The sequence below is a fragment of the Lagopus leucura genome, unplaced genomic scaffold (assembly GCF_019238085.1).
Source record: "Lagopus leucura isolate 7727_CA_CO unplaced genomic scaffold, USGS_WTPT01 Super-Scaffold_100004, whole genome shotgun sequence".
Taxonomy (NCBI): Eukaryota; Metazoa; Chordata; class Aves; order Galliformes; family Phasianidae; genus Lagopus; species Lagopus leucura.
This window is the reverse complement of record NW_024962264.1, coordinates 55,967,857-55,992,500: the sequence shown is the minus strand read 5'-3', so window position 1 is coordinate 55,992,500 and position 24,644 is coordinate 55,967,857. Positions and strand designations below refer to the sequence as shown.

The 24,644-nt window shown below is 41.8% G+C and overlaps 1 protein-coding gene across 1 annotated transcript in view; it reads right to left on the bottom strand.

Annotated features, from left to right (window-relative positions):
• The window catches only part of FBXL5 (F-box and leucine rich repeat protein 5), a 33,707-nt gene extending 12,573 nt beyond the window's left edge, over positions 1–21,134 (bottom strand). Inside the window, exons 1-5 of the mRNA XM_042872002.1 lie at positions 20,976–21,134; positions 7,998–8,213; positions 6,379–6,474; positions 4,804–4,987; positions 1,595–1,777 (exon numbers count right to left, since the gene is read on the bottom strand). Coding sequence (XP_042727936.1) covers positions 1,595–1,777; positions 4,804–4,987; positions 6,379–6,474; positions 7,998–8,213; positions 20,976–21,110 — 814 coding nt within the window. The 5' untranslated portion in view covers positions 21,111–21,134. The remainder of the gene's footprint in view (positions 1–1,594; positions 1,778–4,803; positions 4,988–6,378; positions 6,475–7,997; positions 8,214–20,975) is intronic.
• Positions 21,135–24,644: the final 3,510 nt, after the last annotated feature.

Here is a 24,644-nt window from a genome sequence, read left to right as displayed (position 1 = left end):
CCACTATTCTTACTAGTAGGAAATCCTACTAGATCCGAAGAAAAACAACCCCTGGAGAATGCTACTGAGAGTAAGAAACCTTCTGCCTTTATCAACATAGTGACTGTAATATACAAATCATTTGTCAGCCACTTATAAAGGAAAAGGTTTCATCAATATTTCTCAACTAAGCCTGTAATTTTATGCTGTTTTCAGCATGGGGCTGTTAGATAATTTTAGGTTTAGCTTTTTGGCTTTTTTTTTTTTTTTTTGAGAAGCTTCCATCCAGTTTAGGGCATTTCTCCACAAACAACTGCATTAGTATAGACAGTACGTCATGGGAATGGCTTCCTGTTATGCCAAAAACAGGCTTAGGAACATGCCAATTTAGGCAGCTGCCAATTACCTCTTTCGTGTAACATCCATACATCAAGTCAACTAGGTTTTAGACAAAAAAATTCAAAGAATTTGAACTTCAAAACCCCTCTGCAGACAGTCAAGTCCATTGCAGCTCTGGGACCAATCTATAGTTTTAACTTCAATTTATACAGCCAAAGAAATAATTGAGACCAGAAGGTCACTTAACTCCTCTCTGCCCTGTAAAGACTTTAGAAATCACCAAGGTACAACTAGGAAGAGTTCCCAGCTTTTAGATCAGAATTTTAGTTACATATTTTAAAATTTTAATGGAGAAAGTTAATAAAGATTCACCAAACACAGCTTACTAAAAACAAAAATCACTCAACCACATACACATGGCATGAGTTGTGAGGCTTGCAATGAGATACTTCAGTGACTGTTTAATATTCACAGAGATCTGGACAAAATACAAGGATTTTAAGCTATAGATACACTCTGATTTGTACCTGGCCTTAAGAGAATAGGAAGATTTTGTCTGTCTGAACAGGCATTTTCACTGAAAGTTGTATTTCTCAGTATGGAATGTATAAAAAAACAGAAGTTGTAATACAGCACCTTGCAGTCCTTACCGCAGTACAACTCAAGATACTTAAAGAAATGACAGAACTGACCCACGCGGTTTCTCTGAAGTCCGAATATAAAAACTAAGAACAGGTTATGACCAAGTGCTGCAGTTCTGCTGCTTTGAACTTCAACTCTGCAGCTATGTGCGAAGCACAGAACAAACTTCTCAAAGGAAAACAGATTAGTCGGGACACAAAAACATCCTATTTCTACCTAATAACATAATGAAATTAAAGTTACTGGAATAGTTGCAGCAGAAGCATTTACAACTCAACCCCCCTACGCTATAATTAAGATGTGGTACTACTGAACATAGTCATTAGCAGTGATGCAAGACAACAAACCTCAGTAAAACTAACAAGCTCTTATATGCAAGAGCTACTCATAAGTAATAACCAACATTTAGTTTCTTAATACCTCCATCTTTCAGACTTAAAAAAAATTACTTATTTTAACATTTTACCAAGTTTCAAGGCAGCCCCTGGCCAGGAGGCTACAGCCTTACAGCACACTCAGCTCTCAGGACTGCTGCCTATGGCATGACAGCTGATAATAAAACACTTCATTGTCTTCTACAGACTCAACTCCAGTTACTGACGACGTTTCCTTGGAAGGACTGAATTTAACTTACCTCTGGCCCAGCGAACAGGATAAAGATGTTTCCAAAGAGATCCAGTTTTAGCCAGCTGTGACCATTCGGTGCTTACTTGGCTACACTGACATAGCTCCTGGGGGTTAAGGTAACTGAAAATGGTCACCATCACTTCAGGAGGAAGATTAGTAATATTTGTTGTGTGCCCAGTCACTTCAGCTTCTGAAACACAGAAAGGTTGTGTTCTGTGAAGCACATCCTTGTAGCTTTAAATAATAATGGTGTAACTTCTATTTTACCGTTTCATTTATCTACTCAAAATGCATTTAAAATTTTTTGAACAACTGTGTGACAAAATATATGAAAACACACGCATTGCTTTGCCTTTAAAAGCTGCTACTGCTACATTATCTTAATACAAAACTTTAGGTTTTCTCTATGCTGATTTCCCACCTGGTTAGCTTTTTTCCCCCCCGACTCTGACCCCACAAGGCTTCAAAAAAAAGTCCTGGAAAAAAATAAACTGCTCCTCATTCCACATGTGAGATATATATACACACACACCTGCTTTGCCAGATTTCCAGTAAATGCTCACTGAAAGCTCTCAGCCTCTTGACTGGGACACAGCAAGAAGTCCACACACAGCTCTTAGCAGCTGTCTCATTTTTATTTCTAGCTTTTACTTCAAGTTTAGGCAAAAAATTTTCATCTTCTGAATGGTGACAAGTCATTTGGGCCAGAAGGAAAGACTAAGAATTAGGTTAGTGAGTAAACATTGGCCACTGTATTCCATACTTCAATAGACAACAGTAGGAGTCATCTCTAACAGCTCTCTTATTTACACCATGCTAGAGAGCTGCAAGTGTTGCACGTAAGTCACTCCAAAATTAATGCCTCCTATTTATTTCCATGGAAGCTACAAAGAGCCCAGTGACACTGCTTGACAGAGCAAATACTCAGATACAAAGCACTGTTTTTTAACATAGTGACCACCATGAGCTCTGCATTTTCAACACCTATGAAGAACAACCCGCATGCTACATTCAAAAATATCTGTACCAGCAGAGGTGACCCAGCTGCAAAGATGGTGTCACTGCAAAAACGTTGCCCACACCATCCTTCTTTCACCAGCACAAGCAAACGGAAATCACAAGGCACCAAATCCAGACTACTGGGTGGGTATGGGAGGACAGCCCAGCCAAATCTGGCAATGTGCTTATGGTCTTCAGACTGGTCTGCACTACTAGAGAAAGACTGTCTTCTTTTGTGGAGACAGAAGAAAGGGAAACGGCCAGAACCTTGAGCACAGGAAGTTCTGCACCAATATGCAAAGGAATTCCTTCGCAGTAAGGGTGACAGAGCACTGGAACAGGCTGCACAGCAAGGTTTCTCCTTCTCTGCAGCCTGCAGTAGGGAGGGGGCCTGGACTCAATCTCTGGAGGTCCCTTCCAGCCCCTGTAAGTCTGTGACTCTTCCCTGGTACAACTCCAGAAGTTCAGGTCTTCAGTTTAGTCAGTGTCACCATGTAACAGTCAAAGCTGCTGGCTTGTCTGGGTTCCAGGAAATCCAGAAGGATCATTCTTTTGCTATCCCAAAAGACTGTACAATCAGCTGTTAAGGGCTGTGTCCTGACCTTTTTCTTCAACAGGGAATTCACATGTCAGCAGGAAGATTCTGTCTCTGCTCCACAACACAATCTGCCTATGACATTGTGAGCCAACATAATAAAATAGGAGGCATTACTTTTGGAGTAGCCTTATAAAACAAGATATTCAGTGGACATGTGTAAGGTTGTTTGTGTTTTGCTATTGTAGAGGATTTTTATGATTTGTGTAGGGTAAATTTACTTTACTTGAGAAAAAAATATTTCTAAAGAGGTTTTCAGCGCTCCTTAAAAACAGCGAGTTTCAGGAATCAGTAAGGATTTAAAGTTAGAGCTTGAGTGTGAGACAAGGATCAGGTTTTTCTTCCTTTGCAGGAATGCTTCAAAGGTGACTAATGTAAAATAATTTACCCTGTGATAACCTGCTGCTATTTCAAAAACAAAGATGGAATTATAGTTTCACTTGATGAATCAAGGTGTTTATTGGGGCACCTGTCCAGCCACTGCACACTGACTACAGGGAATTTCACATTAAAATTCTGTTAGAACTGTGCAAGGCTACAGCTGTGAAATTTCTTCCATTTTTAAAAACTGAAAGATATTTTTCCCTATCCCTGAAGTCCAGAACACAGTTGTTGCAGAATTCGCACTGTCCCAAAACCACAATTCTGGCTAGACAAAATATCAAGTAAAGCCATAAAGCTACTTCTGTCATATTCATTTGCTCAGGTACAACAGTATTTCACACCATGAACAGCAGTCTCTTCTGACCAGTTAAGTAGCTCAGAGAAGTCTCATCAGAAATAATAGAGTTTCCACATTTTCCTGATGAGAGCACCACCCCTTATCTAAGAGGAAGCTACTTGCCAGTTTCACTCCAACACTGCATTTTTGACACATTAATTCCCTTTTGCTACATTAACTCTTCTTCTTTAGTTAGGCGTGAGAACTGTAAAGACTGAGCCTGCTTCTAGTCCTATAGGAGCCTGAAGTGCACTTCAGTAGTTATCCATTCAGACTAACAGGGATTTTCCAACAGGGAGAGCAGAGTTACACAAATGCAAACAAAACATCCACTTTCAGAAGGCACATTTCATCTCATGCACTGGAACTGTATGGATTCATTCCCTTGCATCACTCTACAAACACATCTTCCTTTCAGATTCCCAAGAGACCCAGGGAAATTAGCTAGTGCAGCAGGGGAAGGCAGACTGCTTTTTAGTTTATATTTTGCTGGTTGACTAACTACTCTGTGTTGTTAAACTATCAACAGAAGAGCTTACAGGGCAGGCCTGAAAGCCAACAACTAAAGGCAGGGCCTGCAAATAGAAAATATACTTTTGATAGAAGGAATTAAAATTCATGCATCATTTCTACCATCATCATTTGCTTATCATACAAAATATTATAATGGGAGTGAGGGAAGAGAGAGAGAAGCTTGTGAGAAGATAAACACTATTAGTTACAAGTTGCCGAAAGCCTCTATCAAATAGAAGCCCTCCAGTTTCTGAACTGTTTTGAATGAATGTATGTTTTATAAAAACTATTGTACACACTTGAGATAACTAAAGTTACATACTATGATGTGGCTTTTTAAACAAAATTGCATTTGAAAAACTGTTTTCACTTTAATTAAATGCCTCACCTTGATCTGTCTTCTCATCCACAGAATATTTAAAGACCTTCTGAAGCTCTTCAGCTTGATTCCACTTACTAAGACCTCTGAATTCTGCAGCTTCCTTCTGTGAGCAGTGTTGTGCAATTACTTTCTTTTTAATATCTTTCAGTTCTTCGTAAGTAAAGTATTCCATCAACATTGGCTGAAAAACCTGAGGCAAAAAAGAAACCAGTCCAACACCGACAAAGACAAATCAATAACGCTACACAGATCCAGCGAGACAAAAATTTCCTCTTTCCAATTCTCACCAAGTAAATATGGCATACATGAATAAACTTAAGGACAAGATCACATAACTTCTACATTCTAACCCTGTGTTTGCCAGTGGGTCGCTGAATAGTTCCAAGCATGCTGTTACTTGTTTTCTCCAAAAGGAAAGGGAAGGGACACACATTGCTTAAACTAAATAGCTTATCAATGTACTCACACGGAAGGCAAAGTGGCAGGGCAAACAAACATGAGGGAAGATTTCTCTTGGACAGACTTTGGAAGATTTATTCTCTCCGAAGATGCTTCTCAGTTTTTGGATGCCCATAAATCATCAGACTGGCACTACTAGTCTTTATGTTTCAAATATAGGTCAGAGGCTGTCTGGGAGTGTCAGTTTGACTCATGAAGCACTGGCTAATAGAACCTTTTCTTTCAAGTTTTGCTAAGCCATAGGACAATTGCCCTTCCTGACTTTCAAACCGGTACTATTTTAGATTCACAAGTTGTAAAAAATAATAATAATAATAAAAAAAAGTACCTCAATTTTAAAGAACATTGGATTTTCAAATATTTCTTTATAAAAAGAGGAAGAACTTTTAAAAAAACAGATGTGCAGATTGAGCAAGTCACAACAACATTACTAATGTTTAGAATAACGTACTGCATTTCTTTTACTTACTGTAACCATAATTTTAAGATTGTCAGGCCCCTTTATGTTACATCTTCTATTTTATAAATTAATTTTTGTACTGTCAGACAGCCTATATGACAACAACTTCAAGAAAGAGAAGTTAAGCACAACATCAGGTTTCATACTGTGTATTCCTTATTTGAAGTCTATTGTGATATTCTATATCCTTTATATAATAGTAAACCCTTGCTAGAAGGGTTATTTGTGACAAAAACATCTGTGTGTAGATATAACACACAGATTGTATATAACACAAACCTTGATTATCACTGCAATTACACATAACATTAATCATTTCAACTTTTTAGCATTATTTTAATGCATCATCACCAGTCAAAAGGTTATGGAAACGTCTGAGATAAGTAACCATTCAAAGGCTGTATCTGCAATAAACAAATCCACGCCCCAGTGGACAATTTTCAAAAGAACCAGAACTTCACTGTAATTTTTCAATATATTCACTGTTCTAGAATGTGTCACATACCAGTCAGAACTGAACAATGACACCACAGTCCTGAATGCAAATTAACACAGTAACAAAAACAGAACTGTGGAAAAAAAAAATCCAAGTCTTTTGTGTCTCTGCCCAATCGTTTCAAACACCAAGGAGTTCGGCAGAGTATCTGAGGAGAGCGACCTACCTCCTCTTCCTCCTTCATATGAGGAAGGAAATCCCTCGTAAAGGCTTCCAATCTCTCCTTCAGTTGTTTCGCATAGTTTAGCTGTTCGTATTCATTCTGTAACAAATGCAAAGATTTAACTACTATCTAATCTTGTCCATTCACAGGTTCACTAAACAAACATCTCGAGGTAAAGCCTATGTAACGCAGTTTGCTGTATTTCTTAGTAAAAGCACATCAACTTACAAAGTTTGATAACAATCTGACAGTCTGTACTGACCTGTTGCCATGCAGAACAAAGCATTCCACTCCCACTCGATGGCAGTTTATTTTGTTATCAGATATGAATTAGCTTGTCTAAACACATTTTTACTTCGAAGCGAAGACTGAAGCCTGCCAATCTACACCCTAACCCAAAGTTCAAAGCAGTTACAGGCTAATCCAAGCATTTGCATGTTTTGCCTAAGCATACACGTAGTATAATGGCAACGTGGAACAGACAGATTTCACTTAAGTTATTCCACAGTTCTAGAATCAAAATTACAGTAAGAATTCATAGTCATGTGTTTATATATCTTTTTTTAATATATTAGTACATATTTACTTTTGAAATTGAAAGATCTTCAAAATAAGGACGTGACTTAAATGTTAAACATTGACCAACGTCATCTATCAAATTACTAGCTTGCTCTTTGTGCCAGTAACAGATTTGTTATATGGTCTGTCCAGTAATTGCAACATGCAGTTCCTCACAGTTCTTACAGCAAATGTTGTAAGATCTTCTTTTCAAGCTTCTACAAAGACACATTACTACACAAAAATCTTGTGCCAACAGTTAATCTGATCACACTCAAAAAAACATTTATCTAAAAGGTATTAAAAAATATTTATACAAGTAAATCAATATACACAACAGAATAACATTAGCATCCTGTCCGAAAGTATATAAGTGTTAGTTTTCCCCTTTCCTTCATGTTCCTTCATTTTACAATTAATTAACAAACAAAAATTCAAGGTTTGATATTCACAGGGAAAAAGATATTTGTAGGATTCTCAGCTCAAACACTGCTTTAAACATCAGAAACAGCTGATCGATTAACCTTCCTATTTCTCTTACTGAAAACCTCAACGTGTGCACTAGAAATGCAAAGTGAAATAGCAAACTATTAATACACTGTAATGCCTAGAACTGAAGAAGTGACAGTTGTGCTATCTGCCCCAGAGAAACAACACAGCAGAATTAAGTTGAACTCCTCTTCAGCGTGGCATGGAGCTGCAACAAGGGAGGCTCAGGCTGGGTGTCAGGAAAAGGTCTGGCACCAGAGGGTGGCTGGGTACTGGAATACGTTCCCCAGCACACAGCCCCGAGCTGCCACAGTGCAGTCAGCGTTTGGACTCTAAGATATCTCCAATTATGCAGAGTGTAGACTTCTCTAGAATCCTAAAGAGAGTTTTTAATAGAATTTTAATAACTGCACTGAATGGCAAAAGAATCTGGGTTTGTGACTGGAAAGTCTTCACTACTTTATCACAGATGCTTCGTTACTTTTAATTTATTTGTAGAGAAAATTATGAAGTTGAGGCAAATGAACATAATCGTAGCACACTGCCTTAGGACAAGTTCTTGTTAGTCTATTTACCTTTACGTTCTTTAGCCCTTTCTCAAAAAGGCTGAGCATCTCAGAGAGCTTGTTGTCTGAGTGCACATTGTACACCGTCCGGCTGCGCTGCTGAAGCAAACCAATGATGCACTCATTTTCAATCTGCTCGTGCATCTTAAATTCCTTGAATGTGGCATACAGAGATTGCAGAAGAGCCCGAAAATCATTGTTGTTGGAGAAGTTGGTCTTGGACAGCTAGAATAAAGGAAAGCCCACAGGAAAAAAAAAAAAAAAAATCAGTGAAAATCACACCGAAGTCAAAATAAATAATTTGGACAGGTATTTCTTTGTTGGTCCCATTACTTTCAACAGAAAAACTGAAAACCCTGTCTTATAAAAGAGAACATGTAACAATGAGAAGCGAGCATTCAACTCAAACAACTCATTTCAAAGATATCAAAAGTGAGGGTAATGAACCCTACGGAAGCTTCAAATTTTCAAGCACAGATAAAAATCAGATTCAAGTACATATATGTAGGAATATACAAACTAGTTTTCCATTTTAATAGGAAACTTTCCCATAATTTATTTCATTTCAAATATAATTTAGGACAACATCTTCCAGAAGTAGGCAGAACACCGACACTTAAAACATTGCACAAGTCACATTAATATGATTTCTGTGAGTAATTTATAACATCCGTCACTATTTCAACCTTCGCGCCTGACCTGCAATTTCATTTTGATTTGTTACTAGGAGCTGACAAGAACTCCACGCAAAACCCTTCTAGAACTTTCAAGAACTCATACATGAAAGTCATACATCTTGAGTTTTCCTCTTACTATTCATTAAAACAGTCAACCATCCACATCCAATTCTTAATTCCCCAAAATAAGTTACCGAAACAGTTTTACTACAGTGTGGTGCTTTGTGAATAAGATTTCAGTCATGTAAGGGGTTTAACTGCAATTCTCTGACTTCTAATGACAACTACCTGTTTCCCAGCAGAAGCTCTGGAAGAAAAATAAAAAGATAAAAAAATAAAAAAAAATAAAAAAAAAAAAGATCAAGCTACAAGCCTCAGAAACATTACAACAAACTAATGACAAAGATAACCACAGAAGTTTAACAACGCAGTTGTGAATAAAAGCAGTAAAGCAAGTTTTGAGAAGAGTTTCTAAGTTTCCAAAATTCAGCTTACATCTAACCATGCAAATTCCAATGGCAACTGCCTCATTCCACGTGAATAAACAGAACGTAGGACGCTGCCTAAGCAGAATGATAACTTCTTTTAAAGCAAATTATCGTTGAAGGCAGAAGGTAATTACAGCATTAGTTTGAGGAAGCAGTAAAATCAGTTGTACTTAAGAAACATAAACCAGTCTTGTGAAACTCTGAAATAAACAAGAGTAGAAAAATTTCCTGGTAGAAATCAGTGCAATCTCCCCAGGTTGGTAGCTAACTGAAAGACTCAGCCCCGCTCCCACGCATACTTGTTGCACGTGTGGGTGCATGGCTCATTACGGACTAGCCATAAGGAAGGCCTGATCTTACCAAGCACTCACAAAGTAAAATCAGCCGTTAGAAAAGGTTTGCCATGGACCAGGAACCAAGAGAGGAAGACAGCACGAAGATCCAAGTAACACAGCAATCCATTTTTACATGCATACAAACGGTCACCACTGATAACATTTTCAGACTACAATTTCCTTTGGTGGATGTCAAATCAGTATGGAACAATACCATATTGTGTGTAACAGTATACAAGAATAAGCACACTAAAACTGCAAATATTTTCACTTAGTTCAGAAAACATGTCACTGAAGCATTCAGAAGTGGTTTTGTTTACAATAATTCCAGAAAAAAAGGGTTTTAGTAGAAATGGAAACGAGAAATATGTTCACATATAATACTTGCATACCTCAAATATGGCCATAAAATCCACAGGTCTAAAACAACACCTACCATTTGTGTATTTAAGAAACACAAAACAAATGCACTTATTCATTCTGACGCTGCACTGTCACTTCCTGGCAACCAGCAGCAACGCAACTGAAACGCACTGGACATCTGCCAAGCATTTACACAACTGGCAGGCAGCAGCGCCCACTGTGCACTACATGAACAGCTGCCATTAAGAGAACACATTTATTTTGCTTCAATTCAGATGAGAAATAGGACAATATTAAGGTTGTTTGGGTTTTTTTTTTCAGTATCTTTTAGAGCAAATACTGACAGGTCGGGATCAACTCATTAATTATGCACTGTGTTTGGATCTGAAGCTCGAGTTGTTGTGCACACAAAAATGGGAAAAGACCTTGGCTCCTCTTCCCATTTCGGTTCTCCACTTCAGAGAACGCAACACACAGAGCACAGGCACCAGATGAAACTGCAGGCTATGCTTTCCACACTGACAAACAGAAGTCACAGAATCATCGAATCACAGAAGCCGTAGAGTTGGAAAGGACCTTTAAAGGTCATCTAGTCCAGCTCCCCTGCAATGGAAAGGGACAGAAGACACACAGGAACACTCCTCACTTTCAACCACTTATCATTCAGGCTTCAGCGATGATGCAGTTTGCTTTCTAATCCAGCATTTATCAGTGACTGCTCGCTGAATCCATAAGGTTCCACAATACCTGGAGTCAGCTCCAAGGACCCTCTTTCCCAAGAATCCCATTTGCAGCCAAACACCTGGCATTCTGATTGACGTAAAAACTGAAACAAGACTGATGAAGTGTATAACTTGAAGATCAGAGAAAATACATATTCTGCCATCGTTTAAAAGAAATTACAAATCTTGTTCTGATACAAAATGGTATCGTCATCCTCCTGACTCAAATCTTTTCAGCACTCAACACTTCCAATCTTTACTGACCATCATCAGCAAATTTTGAACAAAGAACCCATCTGGGCATTCAATTTCAGTACTTCTATCACAAACTCACTGTTACAGTAACCACCGTAACACAAAATACTTGCACGCTAACCTCTGCTACTGCTGCTCCCTGTAGATACCTAGAAGATCAGAAACCATGAAAAAGATACTGAAACTTAGTGTTTAGTGTCTGTATTTGAATCAGCAACTGGTAGATTAAAAAGGTCAGATGAAGCTGAGGAAAACTGGCTTTTCAGAGGACGGGTAGCCTAGCAACGAAGTCACTCTGTTGGATCTGTAATTTCATTAGTGGGACTGATGAAGTCTTATGATGGGCACCAAGACTATTAGCAGAGGGCAGCTGCTCCACTCCAAGGTCCGCTCTTCTACACAAGAGCACAACCAATGCAGTAGTCCAGTAGTACAAAAAGGAAACCACCTGCCCAAACTCAGATGGACAGTCCTAGGGGCACCACAAGATCAAGGAGATGGACTGCGCTGTATTTATCAACTGGTAAAAATATGAAGTGTAGCATGAGTGATGCCCGAGCAGACTTCAAACACGCAGCACTAAACTCACAATCACAGCTATAGGTATCAGAAAGACACAGGAGCTCATTGTTTGAACATAACACTTCCCAAAGGACAATTCCACATTTCAAAGTCTTACACAGAGCCTACAGCACGACTGCTTTTGTTCGTAATGCACACTAATTCAAGAGCAGCATCACAGATTCTAGAAGAGAAAATCCCCAGGGGTCCCCCAGGAGTTTGTAACATTTAAGAATTACATACTGGAGCTTCAGAAACCAATAAACAGCCTGAGCACCAAGCCAAACAACATGAGGTCAGTCGCATCCCAAAGTCTGTCTGATACGCTTCACAGACCTGTGAAAGGAGTATACAAGCAGCCAGCAGCTGTTAAAACTAAATGGGAACTTTGTTTTAAACCCCTAAGGAGAGCTCTATCAAATTATCTATCACCTTTGTTTCACTTGAACTGTGGAGAGGCATCACTAATTTAAGGGCAGCAACGGTGCCAGTAGTGATGTGAAGTCACGTAACATACCAGATCAATTCCAACAAATGGTGTGACAGAGACAGGCATGCTGACACAAAACTGCTGTTCTCCTCTAGAGTTAGTTGTATCTAACATGCCAACACAATACCTGAAGAGTTTAATAAAAATCAGAAATATAGACCTTCCCACAACGCTGAAAGAGCCGTGCGTTAACATGATGATGAAGATTTAAACACATCCTGCCATCAATTCAATATCAGGTAGTTCTAACCATCCTTTGCAGAAAGGGACAGCAATGAATTAAGAAATCACTTGATGGACATCATTTTTTAAACCTCAAATCATTTATTTAAAGATGACCTACACTTGAAAAAGATCTCCGCACTTCAGACATTTTTAGGTGGGACCCAACTCCGCTGGCCTACAGAGCCACTGACATAGTGTATAGTGTACATTTCTGTACAGAAAGGCAGCAAACAATTCCTCTTCCTTACTGTTAGCTATCACTTCAGTTTTGTGCTCCAAGAACAAGATGACAATACTAGCAAGCTTAACAGCGAGGAAACCCGACATTCACTGAGTGCACTTTCTACGTCACTTCATTTCATTATCATCTGAAACAGAGCTATTTCTAGGCATAGTGGATGGATGCTGTGAACAAATAAATGAGCTGAAGACTGCTTCAACTGCACAGCAGTTCAGTCACTGAACAAAATATAGCATTTAGTTCCTTTCAGGAACTTCTTCCTTAAGAACTCCCCAGCATGCAATCAACGGGCAAGGAGAAAGTACCTTGCAGAATAAAAACTACCACCCCACTCTTAGATCACTGGTTTAAATAGAAAAAAAAAACAAAAAGAAACACCAGCATTTTTACAGCAGAAAAGTACTGGGGGGAAAAAAGACAACATGGCATCCCCAGTCAGTCGTGCTTCACTCTCTCATATTTTTAAGCATTAGCACTTACATCACAGCACTAACACTCAGAACATAGAAACTTGGATGCTGCAGAGATTAACTCAATTTTATGAGCAAGTAAACTGGGGGAACAAAGATTAGAACAAGGTGTGTCTGCATCAATACCAAGAGCATGCAGTTTCACACTGCACTTAATCCGCTGTAAATTAGAGGGTGGGACAGATGAAGACACACCTGGAAGCAGCAGCCCTGCCGTTGCTTCCAGCTGCACATTCCTAGCCCTTCCCTGGAATATTCTCTGGCAATTACACAGCTGCAGGACAAACCCAGTTTACCCATCCAAGAAGCTGCACCTTTTTAGCAGGTTCGTTTTTCACCTGCTCAGAGTGGCAGTCTGCAGCAGCATCCAGCCACAAAGTCTGTCCTTAGACTCAGTCAGTGCTGTCCCCAAGGAAGACGGAACCGCTGAGGCAGCCTACCAAGATCACTGCACTCTCAACATCACCTGATCACTGGCTTATTCCTTATGCAGAGGCGCATGACATGAACTGTAAGATAATTAGCTAAACTACTTCATGATCCAGCTTTTCACACATATAAAGCCTTCAATCAGAGCAGTAATACAGGTTTTATTACCCAGGGTCCATCTCTTGCCTGTAGGTCAATCCAAAATAATGACAATTACTAAGGCAGACAGGACAGGATCTGGCCCAGCCCAAGGAAAAATAAAAGAAATACCAAACTTTCAGAAGCCCGTCTGACTTGTTCTGTATAATCCTGTCCTCTATATAAATTCATCAGCTGTTCTGTAGCAGAACTACAGTCTTGAAACAGGTTTTGAGGAAACAGTATTAACACAAGGATCTTGTAACAAAAGTCTTTTTTTCCTGCTGAGAGCACAGCCAACAGGGCATGTAGTTTCGTACTCTGTATTTTGAGAGTCTGAGATCAAGCTGATAAAGGCCAGGCATAAGAGCATAGCAGAGGTTGAAAAAATGCAGTATTTCCATTTGTACCAAGGTCTTTCATCTCCCTCTTGTACTGCATCCACAGTCAATTTCATGAAAGGAACATGAGCAGAAAGTTTTGGAATCACAAGCAGTCTCCACACTGATCTGTAACTGCACAGAACTGACTGCATCAGAATTTTCAAGGAGGCAGCTGCTACAGTGCCACATCTCCTCAGAGACTCGGGCAGAGAACCCAGCTTGGGAAGCAAAGAGAAAGTCAGCTTAACTTTCACTATCATGTGGTTTCCACAAGAAGTTACCAGAGGTTTGCAGAGAAGAAACCAAAGAAACATTAAAGTCCAGTAAAGATATGAAACAAGGAACTCTTACAAAAGCATGAGGAACACTTGCAGTGACACTGCTATTCTAGAGGTACGGAACAGGATTTCTCATATACATGTGACGTGCCTTAGAAGATTTCTTTCCTACCTTATACTCTCATACTGGTAGATTCCTAATAAGACATTGCTTTTTGTCCTTCTGTCAGGAAGTATCTAAAGTCCAAAGAGCAAATCAAAGGTTTAAGCTCTCTCTCTCCTCCCTCCCGCTCCCCAAACACTCTCTAGCTGCAGTAACTCACAAATGACAAACAGCAAAAACACCTTTGTCTCCCTGTGTTATACTCACTGCAATTCCCAGTGAACAGTGGAAAAATTTATTTTGGACTCTAAATGTAAACAAAAAGAGCCAGAAGTCTCTGAAGAATTACAGCTTATACTCTATTTATTTAGTTGTTTCAGAAATGACCACACACATCCCCAGGTAACCACATAACCCCTATATATACACACCAGTTACAGTCTCAAGCTTCTTAGAAGGCATCAGGTGGGCTTTTTTTTGTTTGCTTGTTTTTTTTACATTTTTTGTTTTGTTGGTTCTGTGCCACAAAATAGGAAATTAATAAATGGTTTCTTAAGAAAGAAAAAGGCAAAAGTGGCTTATTATTGCTGTCCACAGCAGGCTGGAAAAAAAGCACAAAAGATTGTAGCTACATGTGAAGACTGAACAGAAAACTTTTTCCCCCCCTGCTATTCAAAGGCAAAAGTAGGGGCTGAGACCAGAAAAAGTCTGGTGTAAGAAAAAGCCTAGGGATACGTTTTTAGGAAAGCAAAAAAGAGAGACAAGGCAGTGAAACATCCAATAATAAAGAGCTAGAAGGTTTGTGGTACTTCCAATTGTCCTGACAAGAGGGCTGAAATGGTTACGCAGACCTGAAAAGACTCACACACTTATCTCCCATTCCATACACCCTCTGGCACTTCACTTAAAATGTGTTTAACAGCAGTCATTTAAAACACAGTTGTTTCCAGATTCACCTTGAGAATACTCTTCTGTGTGAAAAATTAGTCCAAAGCTGCAACTTCCCAGTAGGTGTAGCAGGAAGTTATTGAATTATTGAGAATCTAAAGCTAAGATGGAAAGAGGACTGGTGGAGTCTCTGATGAGGAACTCAGAGGCATGGACAGCAAGCTGCTCACACATCTCTGGACATGGAGGCTTAATTCCATCCCATCTAGGAAGAAGGAAGGCATTTCCTCCCACTTTCTGTCTGGCAGGATGACAAAACAGTTGATCATTTGCATCTTATTAACACTAAAGATCCTCATTAGCTGTTTACTCATGCTAAATCTAGGTAGAGTGAAAGCAGATCCTTGATGCATCAAAACATTAATTGGTAATAACCAAATACTACAACTTTTTAAATCAACACACTCATATTTGAACAAGCAGTAAAAAAACGAACAACAATGTTTGGAAACACTGAAAAGATATTTCAGAAGTAAACCAAAAGTTTTATCTTTTTTTTAAGTAGAAACAGACCTATTTTCATGGAAGAGTTTTTCTGTTCTTCAGGGCATCAAGCAAAAAATACTTGTGACTTGAAAGCAGGAAGTCAAAACGTTCAGTGTTTCTTTTTTCAGATTCCCTCTGTCATAAAAGCTGTTGTCTAACCTGGTCCACCTAATTCCCCAATCAATGCTTTACAATATTAAATCTGCTTAATTTAGGGGTATTTTTCACTCTTAACACAGTTCATCTGTAATATTCTTGTTGTAATAGCATAAATTTTAGCACTTAAAACCTGTTTGTTCACTTGAGCAGAGTGGAAAGCTTGCAGCAGAGAAATGATTGAAGCTCAGAAAGCACATTTATCAGCATTTCAATAGCTCTAAAGGTGAAAGATATTTGTATTATCAAAAGAAATAATTATCAGGAAACAAAAGGAAGTTTTTAGCTAGATGAATTTTAAGAAAAGAATCCTTTAAGTAGCAGAATAGGGCTTAGAACACAAATAATACTCAGCCATAAGTACCAGAGAACAAAAAAAAGAATAGTGAAAGACTTTACATATGCTTAGATTAAAGTAAATACCATTACATACACCTAAATATAATATTTAACAGGAATGTCCCAAATACTACAATGGCAAAATGTAATGTCATATTTACTTTAGTCTTCACAAAGAAGTTAATGAAGTTATTAATTTCATGAATTAGGACAAAACATTTATGGCAATTAGTTTGCAAGGAGTGTGAAGAACAGGCAAGAAAAAGAAGTACTCGTTAAATATTTATACAAGTTCAATCAGAGCAAGTCAGCAGAACATGGCAAAAATTCTCTGGAAGAACTAGCCAAAGTAATTACTGAATCACTAGAAACAACTGCAGAGATTGTCTGTAGAAAGTTGAAATTACAGAAGCCTGAAGTTAGGCTAACATAAAAATGACCTCTGATGCATCTGACCCAACACCCAAGGTTGCACAATACAGCTGAGTTATTAACACAGAAGTTCAATGGACAGCCCTTTTCCCTCCTCCCACACTGACAACCCAGTTCTGGGCTCGGCTGACCTCTCAGGAGCCACCTGTTCTCCATCACCTCTCACTCCGTGCCCAGTTGCTCACCAAGGGGCCAGGAGGGTGTTCACAGCAATCCACCCTCACAGAAGCAGCCAGCCATTACAGCCACGCGCACTCTGAAGTCTCACGCTGATTTTTGTGAGGCAGGCATAAAGACTTCAGATGCAGTTATCAAAAGCCAACACAGCATTACAGGATTCAGAGCATAACTTTTCATCCTACTTCCTCTCCCCCCCTCTGTCTTCCCCCCCCCCCCAAAAAATGTGCTGGGTAACTTATCACGTTCATCTCAGCAAGGTCTGAACTCCTGCTTAAGACAGCACACTCTTCAGCTGCAGTAACACCGTGACAGAACCATGAGTACAAATCCCATAGAGGTGTTCTCATCTGTGATAGGCACAGCTAAAATTATATTCAAAGTGTGCACCAGAGTCTGCAGCTGCAGCAGCCCTGAACTTGAAGCTAATAAAGAAACATTCAGCCAGCAAGGACTTGTTTAGAAAATATAATCTGATTTCCTTTTGATAAGACAACCAAACTACTTAAGAGGAAGACGATACAACGCATGTTACAGGCCGTGATTTCTCATAAGGCTTTTTGATATTTTCTTGTTTTACGGCCTTCCAACAAACTCCAGAAAACCACACGCTGTGTCACACACTGGGCAACAGTGATCTCAAATCATACCTATCAATGTTCCCAGCTAAACTAGAATGGGATTTCTAAGACACAGTCAGCTGAAATCTCCACTGTCTCACGACAGATACGGTACTTTCAGCTACAGCGTGAAAAGCAGGAAAGCCAGTAAAGTAACAACCTGCAAGCAGTGCATGCTGTGGTTTTGGAAACACAATGTGTACTGTGACAACAGACATGGTCTCTACTGGATGCAGATAGATGGACTTGGGTCAGTGCAAACTACTACATCCCAGAGATAAATTACTCTCATGAGACTAAGGAAATTCAAGTGTCAGTCTTCAGGAAAGCACAGCGATACATGAAGTTCAAAGCCACTATGCAACTGTTAGAAAAAAGACTGCAGAGTAACATCCAACACCAGCTCAACTCACGGACAGCAGTGATTCATCTTGCACAACCGATTTCAGGAAAAAGTAGGCATCATTAGGCAGAGGTTTCACAGCAGCTTACGCCAACCTCACTGCTGGCTGCCACAGTCCCACCCTCTGCCTCGCATGGGCTTCAGGACTCATCTGGCAGCTCAGTATCAGCAGAAAAATTACCCTGCTTGAAAAAAGAAATTGTTTTCAACCAGCATAAAACCACAGTGAGTCACTTCAAGCACTGATGGGAATAAGACAGGCACACACTTACGAGCAGCACCAGTCAGGTACAGCTTCAGCTGCCACTGGAAGCCATTCAGGCACCCCCACAAAAACAAACACTGCGGTACAGAATGCATGACCTATGCCATACAGCGCGGTGGATATTTACTCAGGTCAGAAAACAGGTAACCAAGATGGAGGGTGTGACTACAGTATCTCACTAGAGATGAGAAAACACTGCTCTATTTGTAGCAAAGATGATGTCAGGCGTTATGAAACCATTTCAACTATACAATCTACACCAGCACTCGGCTCCCTGCAGGGCATACACTCTCACAGGACTCACCAGAGCACATGACAGGTCTGACGGTTTTATGGGTTTCCTTACAAAACAGAACTTTGGTTATTCTTGCTAATTAAGTCCATGGTACAGCGTACAACGCAGCTGAAATACATCTGACGATGCAGCAAAGGCACGCACAGATCTCTGCTACCAACAAATAAGAGAATGGGATAACTTTCCAGACACATCAAACTTCTTACACGTCCGATTCACTTTTCTGTCACACGCTGAATTCTGGAAAACCAAACCAAACTGTGTCTCAGCCCTAAGGCATTATTTAGGTACCTGCATACTCTACCTATTAGTAATCTTACAGATAATTCACTGAAAAGCACAGATGCACCCAACTCACCCTTAACATTTGGTGGAATAAGACGCTGACTGATAACAGCTATACTGCAGTGCACAGGAACACTGCCTGAAGAACAGCACACAATATAAAATTCACAAAACTCAAGACCCCTCAAGGATAATCTGAACTTATGAAGAAAACAGCTTTACAGATTATAATTAAGACGTAAGCAGAACTAATGTCTTATCTAATTACAGCATCTCGGTCACACAAAGGAAGTCAAACTGCTCACAGATTTTTTCCTGATACAGATTAATTCAAACAGTGGGGTCATGGGCCAGGCATAGCTTCACATTCCAAAACAGGGCTAAAGGATGCAAAAATTGATGCTTGTAAAATAAATTAACAGATGAATCCTCATCCACATTCATGCTTACACTTATTTCAGGGAAAAGGAAACAAGCAAGCACACTCCTACACGAAAAGAATTAGAAAATGAGATTACCTTTGTTGCAGACTAAGCAGTTCTAACCAATGTGTTAGCACTTACAAAAACTAACCTTCTTGCCCATTTAGTTTTACTTTTAGGAAAGCACGGTAAACTTGATTACAACTTTGTGGAATGTTCAAAGCAACAGAAATACACATCTAGGGAACAGGAAAAAAAAAAAAAAAACCCAACAAGGAATATCAGCAAATGTCTACAATTTTGGGCAGTCCTGACAGCAACATGGTTTGCACCCTGGTAAGGAGTGAGGTGAAGAGTCCCATTAGTCACAGAATGGCCTGGGTTGGAAGGGACCTCAAGGATCATGAACCCCCAACTGCCCTGCCCTAGGCAGGGCCACTAACCTCCACATTTCATACTAGACCAGGCTGCCCAGGGCCCCATCCAATCTGGCCCTGAACACCTCCAAGGATGGACAGGGCACCCACAACCTCTCTGGGCAGCCTGTTCCAGCACCACAAAGAACCTCCTCCTGACATCCAAACTAAATCTTCCCTCCCTCAACTTAAAACCATTTCTCCTTGTCCTGTTGTTATCTACCCCCTCAAAGAGTTGATTCCTTCCTGTTTATACACTCCCTTTAGGTCACCCCGCAGCCTTCTTTTCTCCAGGCTGAACAAGCCCAGCTCCCTCAGCCTGTCTTCACAGGGGAGGTGCTCCAGTCCCCTGGTCACCTTCTTGGCTCTCCTCTGGATCCTCTCCCACAGGTGTCTTTCTTCTACTGGAGGCTCCAGATCTGGACACAGTACTCCAGATGGGGCCTCACAAGAGTCGAGTAGAGGGGGACAATCACCTCCCTGTCCCTGCTGGCCACCCCTCTTTTGATGGAGCCCAGGATACCATTTGCCTTCCGAGCTGCAAGGGCACATTGCTGGCTCACGTTAAGTTTTTCATCCCCCAGGACCCCCAGGTCCTTCACAGGGCTGCACTCAAGGACCGCTCCTTCCAATCTGTATGGATGCCTGGGATTCCTCCGGCCCAAGTGCAAAACCTTGCACTTTGCTATGATGATTTGTATATTAAGTGTCTGCTTCCTTGTCTAAAAGCTACTACAGTACAGCAGCATAAACTTTCAGGCAGACAAAAAAAAAAAAAAAAAAACCCACAAAACTCAGCAGCACTCAGAGCAAAAAGGCAAAGTCGAACTGCCCTCCCGGCCTTCCCCGCAGCCCTCCTGCAGAGCTCAGCCAGCAGAGCAGAAAGCTGCCGGCACTCAGCGAAGCGAAGGAGCTCAGCGGAGGGCCGCGCGGAAGCCCGGCGCGGCACACGTGGAGCACTGCGGGAGGAGGCGAGGCCTGCTCACCCCGGTGCGGCAGCGGGCTGCCTCCACGTAGCCTCACCTTCATCCCAAACGCTGCCCGGCGCTTGAAACCATACAGAACAGCTGCCGGCCTGCGATGGAGGCACCGCTCCTGCAGGCGGGACCGCGGGTTCGCAAGTACCGCCCGAAGCTCCCATTACACGCAAAGTTCGCCTTGTAGGTGACGCACTGGGCTGCTGCCAGCCGCCTCGATGCTTTGTGCGCGCAGTGAAACCAGGAGCACGCACACGGCGCTGCCCGGGCATCCTCAGCCACTCGCAGATTAAAAACCCATCGAAACGAAGCGCTGCGTGCCGGCTGCCGGTGGGCGCGCTCACGGACACGGACACGGACACGCACAGGGCCGCTCCCGCCGCCCCCGCCCCACGGCCGGGCCCCTCCAAGCCACACAGCACGGCCCGCGGCGCGGCAGGCGGTGGGCGCTGCGGAGCGCGGAGGAGGGGCAGCCCAGGGCAGCCCGCGGCCGCTCCCCCTTACAGGCGCAGCGGGGCCGGCGCGCTGACAGCTGCGCACTCGCTCAATCTGCCCCTCCAAGGAGCGGGCTAAAGGCCGCCGCCGCTCCCGACCCGCCCGCTCTCTACCTTGTCGCAGTAAAGCCCCACGAGCTGCTTCATCCGCCAGTGCGGAGCCGAGAAGACGTCCACCTCCTCAGGGAAGGGAGCCATGTTCTCCCCATAGAGCCCGAGCGCTGGCGGCACTAACGGCGGCGCTAACATCCGCCCCGCGCGTGCGCGGAGGGCGCCCCGCCGGGCCTGGCGCCACGTGACCGCAGCCGCCCCGCCAGCTCCGGCGCGGTTCGGGCGCGGTTGCTGGCGGCTGCGCTACGCGCGTGCGCGGTGAGAGGCGGCGGCTGCTTCGAAGGCGAGGCGTTGCCTCATACCCCGCTTCGGGGCGGGTCGGTTTTGTCCCTGCACGGCGAGTTCGTCGTCGTTCGGCTGCGGGGCCTGGCTGGCGCCAGCTGCGCTTGAGGGCAGAGCGGCTGGTCTGTGTTTCCAGCCAGACCTGCTGTGCGCACAGCGGTTGACCAGAGCTGTGGAAGCGGCTCCAAGTGCTGCCGGGCTGCGCGGGCGCGCCGTGTGGCGGCTAGCTCGGGAGCCTGGCGCGCGTCTCACGTGCTGCAATCGGCGCTCCTTAAATCTACTGTTAAATAAAAAATCGTTGTGCGTTTACACGAAATAAAGCTGGCTTCTCACTCCTGAAGAATGAACAGGTGCTAAGACGATGCGTGATGAAGGGAGAGGGGGTGGGCGGGTGAGCGGGTGAGGCAGTGCGTGTGAAGAGCGCGGTGCGTCCCGGCCGGGCTGCCGTGGCTGTGCCAAGCGAGCAGCGAACTGCTAATGGAACCAATGAACCGTCCGTAAATTGAAATCTTTTGGGTGAAAGCACGCCTGCGTTTTAGCCTAGTACGCGTCAGTGTGCCAGCTATTGGGAACAGAGTGTGAAGTCATCGATTGTAAAATCAGGAGGTAACAAAAGGAGAAGAGAGGACAGGTGATCTGGGTTATCTCGATCGCTCAACGCGATAATCCCTTCAGTTCTTTATCTGAGGAAATGATCTTTAAGCAATTGCAGTGTTGGGTGTTGCCTTTTCTATTCATCCTTTCCGCTTCAAGAACTTTTGAACATGTTGACCTATTTAATCGTATTTGACAAAGGTGTACAAATTTTGGAAGATTAGCTTTATGCAAGCCTCTGAGAAAATAGCAGTTACACAAGAGAAGGGAAGGAAGGCAAAACAGAGGTATTACACAACTAGCCACCCAGCACACAGCTGTATTTCTCCCTGGCTAGTGCACAGAGCTCTGCTTTTGGGTCCAGTAGGCACATTTCTTGCATAGAGGAGTATCGCATACAGGGGCACAGGGCAGACTTTGGGGTTACTGCTCTAGGTTGAATTTATGAACCAAAAATGCAAACCCTCAAGAAACAGCGTTTTGTGAAGCATATTGCTTGCTAATATGGGCATTTCCAAAGTCGTATTTCAAAGCCTAAAACATGAGATCACACAGAACTGGGGTTCTTCTGCCAGCAGTTTATGCCTCAGTAATAGCAGAGGATTAATGCTCCCACCTGTTAATCTTCCATCTGCTGGAAGTTACTGCTCACATGTTGCAGAAATAACAAGAGAGAACGTGTCCATCCTCATCTGCCAGGCTGTCAGAACATAAACATGCTGAATTTCATGGTAGTCTGAAGAAATATTTGCTTTATGAACTAGAGTATCTCCAGTGCAGATGTGCTTCAAATTTTGATGACTGCTTCATGGGCAGACTTCTCTAGGAGAGAGGGAAAGAGCAAGGGGCAGGTGGTCCACAGCCACTGTGAACTGCTGGAGCTTGGGGGGCAAGGTGGACAGACAGTTCATGGCACTGAAGTGCAATGGTACATGAGAAAGTGCCTGATAATGAGATTTAAATGTTATATTTTTCATGGTCAAGTTTAATGGAAGAGTTGGTCATTTTCTACAAGCGTTTACACAGAATATAGTTCTGAGGCTGGATTTTTCATTAACATAATAGAAGAAGACATAATGAGATTCAGTGACTGGAAGCTGAAGAAAAACAAGTTCAGGCCAGAGGTATGACTCCTAAGGCTATCTAACCATGGGAACAATGACCCTGGAGGCCTATTAGATCAGCCATCACATGAAGGATTTAAATCAAAGCTAAGAACGTATAAAGTGGCTCTGCCAAGTCAGATCAGAGGTCCATCCAGCCACGGTGTATTTTTCCAAGGGGTCAACGAGGACAGAAAGCTTGGCAGGCAATGAGGTGGGGATCCCAGCAATTACTGTACCCGTTTGCATTCCCTCTGTCATGTTCAGTCAGTTTGTGCAGCATTCTGAAAAACATTCTTTTTTTGCAGAACGTTGCTGAGAAACCCCCCCATTTTCTTCATGTAATTTATGAGTTCTAAACTGGTGTGTCCAGAAAGAAAAGCAATTCCAAAACTCTGTCTCCATCTGTTAAAATTACACTGTATATATTTTTAAGCAGGAGTTGTGATCTTGATGCCAGAAATCCCACTTCTATATAGAAGATCTCATCAGTGATACCTACAGTATCTCTTATTCCCAAAATAATTAGGCAAAATACGTCCAAAGTGAAGTCCATGTTAAAATTTTTTCCTTGACTTCTGTGGGTGGTTGCACTGTCTAATCCTAACCCAAAGCAGTAGACTTGAAATCATGTGATTAGTGTGCTAATGACCTGTCAAGAGGTCATCCTTTAGAGACTATGAAAGGGAAATAGGAAGAAAAAGCCTTGAAGAAGTAACTGAAGCACAGCATTTGCAGTGTCTCCACCATACTAAGCCCAATACTGCACATCTATGACTGGGCTAATGACTGGGCTAAAGAACTTGCTGCAGATAGTAAGCCAAAATGTAGCTGCACTTACAGGATAAATGCACAAGTAGCAATTTACTTGATGACAAGTAGGATTTTACCTTCAATATAATATATTGTGTGAGTACTGTTGTGTATGTATGTTAGTATATTTACGTAGTACAGATACACAGCACATATATCTAGCACAATATCAATAAATACAGAAATAAAATTCGCTGAGATGTGGAAACTGCTCAGCAGAAAGAAAGGCCGCATTTCTCAGAAATGTGAATCCATACAAAAATTTCTCTGAAGCTGAAAAAATTATAAATTATTTTAAGGAGGGAAATATTTACACTGAGGAGTGCATTAATTCATACCATTTGACAGTCTAGCAGAATTCTCGAGGGAAAAGAATTTGGAGGCAAAATAAAAGCGAACAGAAGTTGAAGATATTTCTTCCATGCACAGAAGTGCCTTAAGCCTTTCTGGCTCTCATAATCCTGCCTGGTTTTGTTTACAAAGAGGACTTTAAATCACACATCATCACATCAACATTTTACTGTCAGTACCCAGTGGAGAGGCAGAAAAGGAAGTGAGTAATGATATCCATATGCATGACCCAAGATCACATGAGAATTTGGGTTATGAGATCAGCACCTATGTATTTCAATTTCTTCATTCTTCGTATGTATTTCAGCATCTATTTTTACCTGAGCCATGAAAAAAGTGCAGCCCTTTCTTGAAACTAAATGAGACTGCTCTAGAATGTGCTGCTTGCAAGCACTTGTGAGTTCTAGGAATCTGCAGTGTGGCAATTAAGCAAACTGAAGGCATTGTAAATACTTACGTTGTAAATGCTGAATAGTAAGTACACTGAATACTAAACTATATTGTAATTCTTCCCAGTTATCACCAGGTG